The sequence below is a fragment of the Aristolochia californica genome, unplaced genomic scaffold (genome assembly GCF_029961685.1).
Source record: "Aristolochia californica isolate CCGP_79_NKW_82.1479 unplaced genomic scaffold, dmAriCali1.0.hap1 SCAF_11, whole genome shotgun sequence".
Taxonomy (NCBI): Eukaryota; Viridiplantae; Streptophyta; class Magnoliopsida; order Piperales; family Aristolochiaceae; genus Aristolochia; species Aristolochia californica.
This window is the reverse complement of record NW_027181782.1, coordinates 4,149,722-4,166,149: the sequence shown is the minus strand read 5'-3', so window position 1 is coordinate 4,166,149 and position 16,428 is coordinate 4,149,722. Positions and strand designations below refer to the sequence as shown.

General features: G+C 36.7%; 1 protein-coding gene across 1 annotated transcript; it reads right to left on the bottom strand.

The window, feature by feature from the left end:
- Positions 1-380: 380 nt before the first annotated feature.
- LOC137943513 (putative F-box/LRR-repeat protein At5g54820) lies at positions 381-11,403 on the bottom strand. The gene is made up of 5 exons (XM_068789010.1): positions 10,453-11,403; positions 3,398-3,574; positions 3,029-3,313; positions 1,231-1,434; positions 381-401 (listed from the first exon to the last, which is right to left on the bottom strand). The coding sequence occupies exons 1-5, from the start codon at positions 11,401-11,403 to the stop codon at positions 381-383; spliced, it is 1,638 nt and encodes a 545-aa protein (XP_068645111.1).
- Between the last annotated feature and the right edge of the window lie 5,025 nt (positions 11,404-16,428).

Here is a 16,428-nt window from a genome sequence, read left to right as displayed (position 1 = left end):
TTTCCCAAACTTCTCTTATTGTATCCAAGTGAATAAAATTGTTAGTAACTAGTTCATCCAAGTCACCACTTGTGATAGGAACAATCATCTTCTTCAATAGGGGGAATAGGTAGTTGTGTCAAGTGCCCAATACGATCTCTTGTAATAAGAAACCTTTTGATAAATTGTGACCATGATGAATAATTACTTGGCCCTTTGATTGAAATGGTAGTGATTCTTAGAAGATCATGTTTGCTGAATTCAGCATAGGAAGACCCAACTTTTTGTGAACTTTCAACTATTGGACCAACCATAGAATGAACTTTTCAATTACCCAAGAGGAAGAATAACACAATTGGATGAATTGGGAAACCAACTAGAGGAAACACAAAGTGCTGAAATCAATTAGATGTACGAAATTCCTGCACATGTATGAAAGCTCACATGCATGAAAAACACCATAGATGAGCTAGAGCATGAAAACCTCAATTGCTGGAGCAAAAAGCTTCCCTTTATTATCACTTGTATGCCCACAGTAATTTTAAGGTATGAAACATTGTTTAACCACTTGGAATCAAACAATTTCTCATTGGGCCATTAACTTCTAACTAACTTATGGTTTAATGACTTTGATAAAAATCCTTCAAATTCTAACCAATTTTAATTATTATTCAAATAAGAGTTTCCAAAATTTTTAGGGTGATTGTGACATCAATAACACTGATTTTTTGAAGCCAACCACCTAACAAAAAACTCACTTTTAACTCCTTTTATAGGTATAAAAAATAAATTGTTTCGAGGGATTTCAACACTTAACTTGAGATATCAACAAGAGAGCTTAGATTAACAATTGGGAAATTTAAAATACACAGAAGGCTTTAAGGCAGGCTACGGTGTCATCCGAATTTTGTTTGATAGTGAAGACCCATTTACAGTCCATTGACTTTTTTTTCCAGATGGTAGGGAAACAAGTTGCCACGTCTGATTCTCATAAAAGGTTGTCATCTCTTTGTCCATGGATGCCTTCCATCATGGATGCTATAGGGCCTCCTGATAAGATTGAGGAATAACAACTGAGGAAATGAGGCAAAAAACTGATAGCAATATGGTGATAACCGATGGGTGGATAAAAAATGAGCAATGGGGTGAGAGGTAGAAGGTTGTGGGCAGGCCCCAGGTTTTTTTCTGAAGAACAATTGGTCGGGTATCAAATGGAGGACCAAAAATAGGGGGTGGGGAAGGAGAAATTACCTTAGAGGGATCTGGAGACTTCATAGGTGTAGTGTCGGCCAATGCTTCAGGGGGTGGGGTAGGTGCATCAATATGGCCATGAGCTGCAAAGTCATCAATCGGCACAATAGGCTTAGGAAATTCATTTGTTGCAGAAAAACTAGGCGGTGACTTGCTTCTCCTGTTCTCATTGATTTTTGAAGGAAATAGGACCTTAAAGAGGTTCTATGATTATAATATGATGAAAATAACAACAAAAAATTGACTTTTCTAAAACAAAAGATAACAACAACAAAGATAAACCCAATAGAATAAGTTTAACCAATTTGCATGAAGAATAAGTTTTCAAATAGAAAACAAAGACACTACTAGCGTTTCCAATAAGCCACAAACCAGAACCAATGCTCGAAAGACTTTATGGAGTTTCTGAAATTAGATAGATAGATTTAAACACAATTTAGCATATGGAATGAAAAAATGAGAGAGGGAAATCAGTTGTTGCTCTATTGTAACAATGTATGCATATGAGAAACATAGGTTTTAAGCCTATAGTTCATATTATCGAACTAGAAACAAACCAAACTACTTAGATATATTCATTACCATGAACCATGCAAACAGCATGAAAAGTAAACACGAGAAATATTAATAATCGTATCTAGGCTCTAGATGCAGGGATTGCAACAAATGAGTGTGGTAGAAAATGATGTCAAGGAGTAGAAAATTTGGAACCATAGAACTCTTGCAATGTTACTATGTAAGTTTTAGGGTCCCATTTCCTTTAACCTTTCTAGGCTCCTACTTGAATGTGAGTGACAAGAAATGAAGTAGAGAAGAAGAAGGAAGAAGAGAGAGTTAGGGCTTGTCAGGAGAGAAGGAAAGAAAAGATAATTGTCAAGAGAGAAGGAAAGAAAAGGACAGCACGTGAATGAAGGATATTAGGGTTTAACTCTCACGTCCCCTCCATGTCTTCTATCTAAATCAACTCAAAAATTCTTATGACAAGAATGCCCATGATAAAGAGGTCAGAAATAAAGTGTAAAATAAAACTACCTTTAATAAGACACTATGGCTAGAATCCTACAACTTGTGGTAGGATTGTTGGAGGTTTGGATGTGGGTAAGAAACACAAGATTTCATTATGGATGCCTATAGCAAAGAAAAACAATAGGATTAGTTTTAGGTTCATGTTTATTTCTAGAAGAGGGTTTAAGGTAAAGGTAACATAGACAACTGCAAACATGTAAAATTTTCTAATCAAGAGAGGTACTGAAAAGTGTGTTATAAGAAATATTATAGTTGTGAAAACAAGGAAATGAAGAACAACAGAAAAAGCTTCAACCCAGATATGTAACAGAACATGACTATGAAAGAGAAGGGTAAAGCCTATCTTTGTGATGTGATGGTGTATATGTTATGTTAGACCCTTTTGATATTGGCCAGTGTGGAACAACTTCAACATAGAGAGGAGTGTGGAAAAGTAACAGATTGATTTGCTTATAAAGGAAGTTCATTACAATGAGCCATTGGAACAACTTCAACATAGAGAGGAGGGTCCATTGATAATGATGGTAATTAAGAGCTCAAACTGATAGAAAAACCAGTTTAGAAAAAAACTGCCAGAAAATTGAGACTTAGAAGCATGTATTCTCTACATATGATGAGCTCTATAAATCAGAAATAAATCAGTCAAAAATATTAATCCATATCTATGAACTAAAAATATCATCCAAAAGTTACTCCTGAAACTAGGGACCTTCCAATAAATTCCTGCGTTTCCGATATTTATCCGAAAATACTACTCTAGCACGACTTCTACCATATTAGACTTCTTTTCGAAGCTCTGAACTTCTTGGGCGGCAGCTGCATATACGTCAGATGTTCCAATGCTGGGTTGCCCATTCTTGGCTGTCCGAAGTATGACTTTATGAAGTGACCTTGCTTCTTTCAGAAAATACCTCAGCAATTCAATTTCATTCTTGCTGCCTCTGAAGTTTTCTACCTTGACAACTCGCAAGTATTCCTGGAAACACATAAAAGGTATCTCCTGTAATCCCCAAAAGTTTTCCCCATCTGCCACAGGTGAGTAAGGACATTGGTAGCCCTGATCAAACAATCAAAAAGAGAAACATTACTGTCTTTAACTCTTCACAAAATCTGGACTTGAGATCATTAAGAAGTAACTCACCGTAAGTGCATGGGTTGGCTGCATTACAAGAGTAATTGTATTCAGCTTGGGATAACTCCTCACAAGATACGCGATGCCCGGAAGCTCATTACGGTGCAAGGCTGTCTTCAACATCAAGTATTTGAGATTGAGCGGCTGCTTGAAGAGGTGAAATGGTTGGTAGGCAGGAGGTAGAACCTTTGGATGCAAGAGAAGCAATAGAAAAAGAAGAAATTTTTGAAGGTAAGTAATGGAATAAAAACTATTGGAGACTAAAACTTTTGAAGGTAAGTAATATAGTATGGGACGTATAAAAATAAGGAAAGAAACATTCTTAATTTATCACATCTCATGAGTTTAGGAGAGAATAATCCTCTTGCCATAATGAATCATGTAAACTCAACTCTACAAGTATCTCTCTTGTGAAAGAGACTTTGAAACCTCATGTATAGTCCTCTTCACTCCTCTTTGTGTAGAGTATGCAGGTGGCCATGCATTACTTGGAAGAGGTCTTTAAACTTGAAACTCTAATTTGGGATAGACATGAACCCAAATTTATCATGGTATAAGTTTGGGATTCTATACTGAAGCCTCTACAACAGGGAAGAAAAAGACAATGTATACAAAAGCCACAAAGAAGATTCACATCCGACATTGATTATAAGAGTATGGAGGTGGGCAAACATTACTTTTTTCTAGAAATTAAAAAATCTAAAGAGAGTCAAATTAAGTCTTCTAACACTCCCCTTCCTGATTAAGCTTATAAATTCAGCTTGTTATAAAATATGTTTCACAATGTTAACCATGCTAAGCATAAGATACACCAAATTGGTCTAAAATTTTATGTCTTGTCATTGGTATATGGCTTCAACTCTTGACCTTGCACTTAAATATAGTTCTTAGACTTTGATTGATTAGCACCGATGCTCTTGTATTATTTCTCCCCCTCAAGCTTGAGATTATGTTTAGCCATCTTGAGCATAGTTGAAAACTCTCAAAATTAGTTCATTTCTCCTTTCATGGCACACCATCTCAACACCTCCAACCAAACAAAACATGATAGACAAAAGAAAAAAAATAGTAAAGAGAATGACTCTAACAACCTTAACTAAAATGTAAACTCAAGAAAGGGTAGAAACCTATGGGCAATACAGTTAGCAAAAGTTTGGAATCATAAAAAAACAAGATATATGAATTCAAATAGAAAAGAGTCGCAATTATCACTGAATATTTAAAACATGAATTAGATTGCATGGAAAACATTACAACCACGAGGAGAAAATTAATTGCATATAGTCTTTGAAGAAGAAGAAAGCCAAATTAGGTCAATTAAAATTCAAAAAGAGTCAAAACCACCCACAACAATAAAAACATGTCACTCAAGGATGACAACAAAAAATCCACTCAAGAACAAAAGTAAGAAATCATGCACTTTTTTAGGCAACAGTAGGAAACCACCAATTTTTAGCAGCATGAAGAAGTACATCAACAAAGATGAAATCAAACTGGCCATATTTTTAGTCACTGGGGATCTTCTTTATAGTTTCAGATGGAATAGATAGAAGAGAAATTTCAAATACTACAAACTTTATGGAAGGATTTGTATTGACAGATGTGCTTTAAACATGATTAATTCAAAATGCTTAGCAATATGAGATCTCCATGACCATCAAACAAAGTAGAAAATTAGCCAAAAAACCAACCAACAATTTACCTAGAATAGGACCACAAAATCTACCATTAAATTTGTCTAAAACATTAACCAAAGACAATACCATGAAAAGAGGTATGCAAGACGGTAGTCATAGAGGGGCAAGAAATTCTACAACAAACCGTTTTCATTGGAGAATATACTATTTAGACAACCTAAGGGCACCATCATTAGATTTTTGTCAAACTACATAACTATCACTCTGATTGTTGGACTACGAGTGGAAGAGTTTTCAGCTCACCAATTGTCTTCTTAGACAACAAGTGGGGACTAATATCAAGGACGTTGTTGTCTATCCATATGCAGGCTTCCAAGGCTTCATGGTTGTCATTGCATAAGTTGGCATAATTCTTAAATAAATCCATAGTAGCCGCACGTGCAAAACTCCACTCCATAGAGTTTGCCATCTTTACTTTTTTTGATATATTTGGCCCATGGCTTGCTAACCAAGTTGCTCTTGAGAATGAGAATGTTGAAAGTTGCAAAAAACTATTAAAGCATATAACAACACCGAAGAGGAGACCAACTTGTTAGATTGCTTGAGGTTGAAGAGAATATGTTCTTCTTTCAATGACTTTTGTTTACACTTTCAAACTCATGCCCCCTTCTCAAACCATCAACTTCCTTCAACACATCAAATTCCATCCACTTCTTTTTCATCAATAGGAATGATAAAAGTTTTAGCATCAATAATGCAACATCCTTGATGGGAGATTTGAGAATGAAGTCCAAGCTCTAAGGTAGATGATAAAGTGTTAGTTGTTGCCATAAAAATGAAAGCAAAGGACAATGAACATGGAAGAGAGTTCCTATGTAGGGTTATAAACGTGAGTAGTTTCATTGTAAGATTGAACTGGACTTAAGTTGTGTCTCACCTCTTGTAATGTAGTCCGTGGCAGAAGAACAAGGGATAACAAATGCCTAGGATTTGATTGAACCATTATTTTATGCAATAAAAAAAGCCACGAAGAAGATCATGCAATGATAGAATTCCATCTAACAACAGTCATTTTTGGCATCTTTTGAGAAAAAAATGACTTCTCGTTTTGGCTAGAGAGATTGGTAGTTGGTCTTACAAAACGGGAATCAACAACATAACAAATATCTTCCATAAGATAAATGGGAATTTGTCCTTTTGCAAGGAGTAGAAAGGACCGGTTGGAGACTGTCTGCAGGGAGAAGCTGCTGCTTCTTCCTCTTGATCGTCTTCCTTGCAAAATCCGCTAGTGGGTTTGAAAAGAAAAAAAAACTGCTTTTTCTCTCTTTCGTTTTCCTGCTCAATAAGTAAAAGAGGGAGATGAGTGGGTCACCTCAAAGACCATAGATGATAACCTACTATAGTACAATGTCAAATTCACAAAACTCAATATGTATGAGAGTTTGGGGTTCAAAAACCTCACTCCCCTATTTATAAGTTAATCGATAATAAAAATAATAATGATACCCATTTTCCTTTCAATCAATCTTCAAAAATAAATTAAATCTTGTTATCATGTTAATCATATTATCAAGTTTGGGAAATGAGAATCTATTCTTGATAATATTTCTATTAATGGCCTGCCTATCGACATATATCTATCGGTTAAGAAGAGCAGGTACTACTCAGCATGACAAAGTGTTTCCCTAGTTAAAGTCTTTCTGTAATAATCCAGCTACCATTCTTTAACTCAGCATGATTCGTTGGAAGTGGAATATTGGGTAAGGATGATCAACACACAAGGTCAATAGCTTGTTATATGATTGATTAGTGGAAGAACTTTTATTTCATAAAATTAGGTTCACTAGACTTCCCAAGGATGTTTTTACTTGTTTGAGTTTGAAGGTGCTAATCTTTATCTTTTTTCTATCTTGAAGAAAAAATTTAAAGTATTTACCCTTCCATAATGTGTGGCATTAAGATAAGAAAAAAAAAAACCACGGTCTTCATGAAAGGATATGAGCAATGTTCATGGGAATACACCAGTTCACCATATACAACCAGTATAGATATAAGTGGCCAAAGGGAATTCATGTAGTTTTATCAAACTCATAAATTAAAGTGAAAGCAGCTAACCCTAATAGAAAAAAACCTAAGGGGGAAGCTCTCTCTCTAAGCCCTCGACTTCTCTCACTCTCTCTCTCTCTCTCCCCTTTGTACACTCAACTACACTCCTTCCCCTCTTTCTCTCTTATTCTCTTCTTCTTCCTCTCCTTCTCTCTTCCTCTCTTATCACTAGCCTCTACAGTGGACTAAGTCCTAGAATCTAACATGGTATCAGATTTAAAACTGGTCAAAATTCTCATGCAAAGGTAGGGAGGTGACCTTCCCCATTCAAGCCTACAATGTAGATTTTTTAAAATCAGCCTATAAAAGTGATTGTGAAATCTCTTTTCAATCCAAGATAAATTCTAGTAAACCTTGCTTGAACCTCTCTTTGTCTTAATCTATCAAGTTATTCATTGAAGTGGAAGGTGTGTGGCTGTTTTTTTTCTCTGGCACATGAGGTCTTCGTCATGCTCAAAAAGCCATTTTTTTTTCTATTTTCATCTACTATGTGCCAAAATCAACATTATTGGTCTTTTTGAACAGCCCTTCAACTTTTGTAATTTCCTCTTGGAGGGAAACTCAAATCTCCTCTTAGTTTGAGAGATTTCATAAAAGTTTTTTGCTTGAACTCTAATTTAGGGTTTGGTAATTCTGACAACTGAATTTTGTTTCAAATGTCTTGAATCCCCTTAATTTGTTGATTTCTTTCAATCATGTTTAGGCCACCATATTTATGATACTACTCTGAGTCTTTTTTGTTGAAAAAAAAAAGAGTTTTTGTGGCTGCTCATTGTCACACAACCTATAGCTACACAAGGGAACATCAACATAGAAGTCATGACCAAGGAAGATATACAAGATGAGAAGACCACCTCACTCATGCAAAGTCATGTGAAGGATTACACACCATCCTCTCCCATGCAAAACATGCAAAGGTGACATCTACATCACCCTTGCATGGCATGCAAAAGGGGACGTCCCCATGCATGGATCTAGAGACAACTCAAGGATCTTCAAGAAAGAATTCTCCTACAAACACTAAAACGATGGCCCTACTTCAAACTTCCTTAGCCATACAAATCATGTGCAATATATCCAAATCAATCAAGGAGAATTATCCTCTCAAGTCACACACTCAATGGGAGAGAATCAAGGCCAAATCAATCATTCAAGAGGAGAGGGTGAAGAACCAAAAATTATGGAAGAATTGAAGGAACAACACATTGATTTGAACAAAAATGTTTAGCCACCAAGATGACACCATGGCCACCAACATGTATAATTGTTTCTTAGATTTTTTTGGTTTTTGAAAAACGTATATAAACCCTTGTAAACACTCCTCATTCATTCATTCATTCAAAAAATTTGAGTTCTTGCTTGCTTCTCGTTGTGCAACTTCTTCTTCTTGTCCATTGAAGCTTGCTATCAACTCTTCCACGGTGGTATGAATTTTTTATATGATATCAAAGCAGATGGTTTGATCCTAAGGAAACCATATTTTTATTCAGCCAACAAATCTTCCACTCCATACACACTTTATTCAAATTCATTTCACATTTTACTCTCATCATCGTAAATTATTTTTACTCTCTTTTTTTGTCCATCAATTTCAATTCAAAGAAAGCATCAATTCAAATACCAATTCAATGCATTCCAATATACCAGTCATGTCACTTTCATCAATTACTACTCTTATCTTGGTTAAACTTTCTTCCAATAACTATGTTCTATAGAGAAGTCAATGGATTCTAGTGTTGAAATCTCAACTCCTCATGGGATTCATTGATTGATCAATTATTCCACCATTCCAATTTATCAATGATAATGTGAATCCTTCCATAATAAATCCTTTATTTGAAGTGTGGGTGTTTAAAGATCAGTTGCTTATGAGTAGGTTTAATGCCACTATGGCTGAAGAGGCACTTTGCCATGTGGTTGGACTAAGAATCGCCAAAGACTAATTGAAAAAATGGGAAATCATTTTTTCAAATCAGTCAAAAGTTTGTTAGATGTATCTTTAATGAATATTGCAATCCATGAAGAAGACTGATGTTCAAACACTAAATGACTATGAAACAAAATTAGAAGTTGTTTGTGATGCTCTAGCAGCCATATAGTGTCCAATTTCAGAGGAGATAAATCTTTTTGGCTTCTCCATGGCCCCAATGCCCCATATGAATCATTGGTCATAGCAATGTTGGCTCGACCTCCAGTTCCAACATATGAAGAAATTCTTCTAGTACTTTAAAGTGACGATGTTTGAATCAGTCAAACACTTGGTCAATCCTTCGCTGCAATGGTTGCAAACAAGAAGAAGACTAAAATCAACAAGTTACTAAGAAATAAGGGCTACAACTGCTTTGATCCAACTTCAGGTAAGTCCTCAAAACATATCGATGTCACTCAATTTTGGTAACAATAAACTAGTCAGTTCAACAACAAGAAGCAACTATCATCCACAACTCGATCCAATGGAACTTGCTGTCACATTTGTCACAAATCGAACCACACTGATGATACATTCCAGCTTCAATTCAATCGAAATTATCAACTTGGATTAAAATAGGTCAAGGAAACATACAGGTGAAATTCCAAGTTGGGCTTAAATTTGGACAATCCATACATAGAAAAAAAACTTTGGATGAAAGAAAAAAAAATTGGTGAAAGAAAAAAAACTCTTTTCCTCTGGTACTTCCAGACTTTGCTCATCTCACCTCTTCTCTTTGTTCGTCTCACTCTCAACTCCTCACGTAATCTATTTTTTGTCTATTTCAATCATAACCGAATACTCTCGCCATTGCTTATCATGTTGCTTGAGGGGACTACATTAGAAGCCACTCATAAGCTTGTTCTTCAAGAGAGTCTAGTCATGTCGCTCGAGGTTGAAGACAAGCAGATTCTTATCATTTCCAAAAAGGTCATTAAGTGCGTTATTGGGCGGTGTCTATTTCTTTGTGGGAAATTCACCAGTAACATTTCAGATGAGTTAGCTTATTCTGGGAAATTTACAACTACGAAACCATTATCTAAGTGAGTTAGCCTATTCTTAACGAATTGAAGTGTTTAAAAATACTAACAAATACCTCAATATATATATGCACTTGATCGTAACAGCTTCGACACATCAAAAAGCCTTAAAACTAAAGCAAGGGTGTGATTCGTATTAAAAAATAAGAGTTGAAGGCTCAAACTAAACCCTATTTTGGTACTAGCTGACAACAGAACATTGCTTTGTCACAGGTAAGTGGAAATATTAGGCTCATCTCTTCACCCCTCAATGATGCCCTAGCTGACGATGCATACAGTAAGAAAAAACCAGAAGCAGTAAACTGAATATACCTGTATAGTGTAGGTGCATAGTGTCAGCGCTCTAGCAGATTTCAGGTTAATCAACATTTGAGACATATGATGGGCCACTGGTCGGAATTCATCCTCCAGTGTGAAGTCAAGTTCAGCATCAAGCAACGCGGACAGATATTCCAAAGTCATGAAAGTCATCGTTCCATAGAATTTGAACGACCGGAGAATCGGCAAACTGATAGATAACGCATTGTCGAGAATCAAACAGTCTTCAAATGATAGGCTACTGAGACGATTATTCTCAGCATAAAACTTGGTAGGCTGGAGACAACTGCACTTCTCCATTGTAAAAGCATCAAGAGCCTTGCAGTTTTCAAACAAAATGTCAAGTAATTCCTGGGTTATCTTGATCCACGAGATAGAAAGGCTTCTGAGGGAAGTGAAGTCTGTAAACGACCTCGGACGAAATACGGTTGCAGTCAACTTGAGTGACCGGATGTGTTTGTGTTGATAGATAAAAGGTGGCAGTTCGTAAGCAGCAACATCTTGGTATGGCATATTTCCAAGTTTACTCCCATCGAAGAAGCTTAGATCAAGGTCACGCACTTTTTTATCGACGGCAAACCTGATCCATTCATTGACGTCGTCGCGGTATTTAGTGAGACAATCGCTCATGCAAATCCGCAGGCTTTCTATCTCGTTGTTCGGATAGGAGGCCAGGAATTTCCTGCCAAACTCCACTAATCTCTTCTGTCCTGTGGATTTTATTCCAGATGCTAACCACCCCATGTTAGCTTCAAGAAAATCCTTACGAGTTCGATTCTGAGTGAAGTAATTCTCGTCGAGGTCGATTCTGAAGATGGAAGTCCATAAGTAGTGCCATCTCTTCGATAGGAGGGATGTCCTCACAGCGAGATCGAGAGGTAAGCAGCATAAAATGAGATGTAAAGCCGAATCGGGAAGGCTGCTGAGACGATCAATGTCGGCCATTGTTGCAGTAAGCTCGAAAATGCGATGGAGGAGAGATAAAACCCGATGGATGGGTTTTAAAGACGCAAACGGTTGAAATAACTTCATCGCAGACTATGATTTGTCTTTCCATTCTGAGAGATTTATTTATTTATTGCAAAATCCAATAACGCCCACTCAGTCAAGTCGTTTGAGAAGCCGAGACGAGGAGTTGCATGCCTTGACACCACGATACAAAAGGAAAGAAGTCATTCTCTATCAAATTTGGAGCCTTCCTTTTACACTTTTTGCCAACAAAAAGTTAGAAAGGGAATAAAACCTTCATTGATATTTATTTAAAATGAGATATTCTATTTTTGGTAGGATTCAAATTGTCCATTATAAAAGGACATAATGTAAGAAATGAGACATCTATTTCATAATTCTCTCAAATTAATATACACCTGCCTCTCTTTGTCTTCTATTTTTCTCACTCTTCTTCTTGTCCTCTCTTCTCTTCTATCTTCCATGTTTCCTCTCTAGAAATCGACAAGCTTGAAGGTACATGATCACCAATTGACCAATGGTCATAGTAAAAAATTCTCGATGATCAAAGCATAAAAATTTTGTCAAACAAAAGAGGTGGGTCAATCAATGGTTATGATAAGTGGATGTTACAAGGTCACAATCAAAATTAAATTATTGGAGAATCCCACCTAAGCAACACCAAAGCAAATAACGTGTATTAGAAAGTAATTGCAAGGCTAATAAACAGGTAGTAAAACTAAAAAAATGACAGGAAAGGCTACAAGGCCTGAGAGAGGAAGAAAACTAATTCATTTATTCGATGCTGAACTGTTCATACAAAAACAACTTAAATAGGAAGGCTGGACCAATCCAGAAGATCCAGCTCATCCAGAAAAATAAGAAAAAAAATAAAAATAACAAAATTCCACTAACTTGTAACAAACTAACAAACTTTGCACAAGTCTCGCTCAACCACTTCGTTGCCAGTTTTCATAGTATATTCCTTCATCATTTTAATACTCCCCCTCAAGATGGGATGTATATATTGTACATTCCCATCTTGTCTATAAGAGAATTGAATTGAGCAGGAAAGAGAGCTTTGGTAAGCACATCAGCTAGATGATGTTGTGAAGCAACATGCAGAGTTTTAAGCATACCTGTTTGAATCTTTTCTCTCACAATATGACAATCTATTTCTATGTGTTTAGTACGCTCGTGGAAGACTGGGTTTGCTGTAATGTGTAGAGCAACTTGGTTGCCACAGTACAACAAAGCAGGATGTGTGTGTGAAACACCTAAATCTTTGAGCAATGCAATCAGCCATGTTGGTTCACAAGTCACATAAGCCATCGCTCAATACTCCGCTTCAGTTGAGGATCTTGAAACTGTCCTTTGCTTCTTTGATTTCCATGATATCAAGGAATCTCCAAGAAATATGCAAAAACTAGTAATCGATTTTCTAGAATCTTGGCATGCTGCCCAATCAGAATCTGAGAATGCTTTTAATTGAAGAGCAGAGGTAGAAGCTTTAAGTTGAAGAAGTGAGGAAGCTGAGAAGAAAAGACCTTTGCCTGGTGATCCTTTAATATACTAAAGAATCCTGGAGACTGCTTGCAAATGGGGTCTCCTTGGCTGACTTAGGAACTGACTTAGTCTATTTACCGAGTAAGTTAAGTCCGGCCTGGTGAGGGTAAGGTAAATTAGCTTCCCTATAAGTCTTCTGTACATGTTGGGATTAGTCAATAACTCTCCATCATCTTGAGAAAGTGGCACATTCGGTTGCATTGGAGTTTTAGCAAGTTTGCATCCTAAATAGCCTGTTTCAGATAGGAGTTCAAGAGCATATTTTCGCTAGCTTATCAAGATACCTTTAGCTGATCTTGCCACTTCAAGTCCTAGAAAATACCTGAGATTTCTTAGATCCTTTAACTTGAATCTTTTGTTGAGGGAATTTTTCAAATTATCAACAACAATCTTGTTGTTACTGGCAACTATTATGTCATCAACATATATGAACAAGGCAATAACATCATCTCCTACTGTCTTGATGAATAATGAGTGATATGAATGTGATTTCTGGAAACCTTCAGTTATTAAAACACTAGAAAATTTTGCAAACCATTGCCTAGATGCTTGTCTCAAGCCATAGATAGATTTGTGTAACTTACAAACTGTGTTGGCAGGTAATGGAGTCTCCCCCTCATGGTGATAACTAGGAGGAAGATGCATGAAGACTTCTTCAGACAGATCACCATGCAAAAATGCAATATTGACATCAAGTTGAGTCAAATGCTAATTATAAATAGATGCAAGAGAGAGTAATACTTTGACAGTGACCATCTTGGCAACAGGTGAAAAAGTATCAAAAAAATCAACACCTTCTTGCTGTGTGAACCCTTTGGCAACAAGTCGTGCTTTGTACCTTTCGATAGAACCATCAGCATGATATTTAACACGAAATATTCATTTGCAACCAACTGCTGTTTTGCTAGGTGGTAGAGAACACAAAGACCAGGTATTATTGGACTCTAAAGCTTGCAATTCAGCTCTCATAGCATTCTGCCATTCGGGGACAGCAGCTGCCTCAGCATATGTTGTTGGTTCTATGATGCTGGAAATGGAAATAAAAAATGCACGAAAAGAAGGGGAAAGTTTATTGTAGGAGATGACATTGGACAAGGGGTCAGGAGTGGATTTGGATACGTTGGAATGAGAAGCAGGAGAAGCCAAATAACAGTGATAATCAGAGAGATATTTTGGTGGCTGGGATACTCTAGAAGACCTAGTGGTTGAGTGGGAGGTGGTATGAAGTAAAGTATCATGTGAGGAAGAGTCATGGCTGTTAGGAGGTGAAGTCAAAGTATCAAAAGAAGGGGAAGGGGTAGAAACTGGTACAACAGGCAACACTTTTTCAGAAAAAAATCTGAAGCAACAAAGTGATTGTTCTGAGTTAACTTGAAAGGGAACACAAATTCTTGGAAGGTAACATTTCGGGAGATATAGATTCGTTTTGTCTCTAAGTCTTGAATTTTGTAACCTTTGTAACCAAAAGGATATCCTAGAAAGACACAAGGTAAGGCTTGAGGAGAGAATTTGTGACAGGTGCTAGGAAGAGTTGAGCTATAACAAAGACAACCGAAAGATTTGAGATGGGAGTAAGATGGTGAGTGATGATGAAGTAGCTCAAAAGGAGTTTTGTTGTTCAGTAATGGTGATGGAATTCGATTTATAAGATAAACCGAAGTAAGCACACAATCCTCCCAATAGCCTATAGGTATGTTGGATTGGAAATATAAGGCCCGAGCTACATTTAGAATATGCTGGTGTTTACGCTCAACAACATAATTTTGTTGAGGAGTTTCAACGCATGAGTAAAAATGAAGCACACCAAGTTGGGTAAAGAGATGAGACAAATTTAATTCAGGGGCATTATCACTGCTAACTGATTTAATTGTGATACCAAACTGGGTTTTAACCATGGAGAAAAATTGTGGGAAAATGGTATTGACATCAGATTTAGCACGTAAAAGATGAACCCATGTATTTCGTGTGTAGTCATCAACGATTGTCAAAAAATAACGAAAGCCATCATGAGTGGGGGTATGAAATGGTCCCTAAATATCACAGTATATAAGATCAAAGGGAGAAGGAGATAAGTTGTTATGGCAGTCAAGTGGCAGACATTTTTGTTTTGCTAAAGGGCAGATTGAACAAGAAAGATTGGTATTGCTATTACTTTGCAACCGTAGATGAGATTTTAGTACATTGAGTTTGAAATTAAAGGGGTGGCCTAATCTGTAATGCCACAATTTATTTATATAGGAAGAAGTGCTGTTATCAACCACAATTTATTTATATAGGAAGAAGTGCTATTATCAACAGCAATTACAGAGGAAACAGAACAAAAAACTGAGCTATTTAGGAGGTAAAGGTTGCCTTGATGTCTACCCATCCCAATCATCTTCCCCTGTGAATGGTCCTGGATAAAACAAAAACGAGTAGTATAATGAAAGGAAAGATTATTGGTTTGAGTTAAGGAACTAATGGAGATAAGATTAAATTGGAATGTTGGAATGTAGAGAACATGTTGAAACACAAGGTGAGGCGATAACTGAACAGTGCCAATTCTGATGATTGGTATTTTTGTACCAGTGGGTAAAGTGACGGAGTTAGAAAAAAATGAATGAACGGAGTAAAACTTTTTTTTTATTTTTTTTATTTTGGAAACCAGTGTGCTAAAAGGCTTGAACCTTGTAGGAAAGCAACCACACGGATTTTATACAAGGACTGGCCCGGTCGATACAAACAAATATTTCAACACTCCCCCACACAGGGCAAACCGATAGACAAACTCACCGAGAAAACCCGGGACAAATTCACCGAAAATACCCGAGACAAAATTAGGTGAGAGCGGGACTCGAACACGGGACTAACCTGCTCTGATTCCATGTTGAAACTAGTGCGCTAAAAGGCTCGAACCTTGTAGGAAAGCAACCGCACGGATCTTATACAAGGACTGACCTGGTCGATACAAAAAAATATTTCAACAAGGTGGCATATGGTGACATATAGCATTACAAGAGAGTGCCACCTAAGTGAAGGAGGGGACACATTTAACAACTAGTTATATTATTGGAAAACCCCACCTAAAGAAAAGAAGGGGCACCATTTAAAATAGATGAGGTGATGTATCATTCTCTCATGGGGAGAGGGAAAATTACCACTTTCTTCATTGTCAATTACCTCTTTCTTGTTCTTATTCTACTTTCTCCCTCAAGCTAGGGATCTTCTTGTTCTGTTACAAGAGAGCCAGCTTGCACAAAATATTGTTTAGAAAAAAAATAGTCCTACCCCAATGATAACACTACAAACACTTGTCAAAAATGACCTCTCAAATTTAAAGGTGGTTTTAAAAATTATCTCATATTAAATAAATTTCAATAAGTGGTTTATCCTCTTCAACTCTTTGTTGGCAAAAAGTGTATAAGGAAGGTTCCAAATTTGATAGAGAATGACTTCTTTCCTTTTGTATCGTGGTAT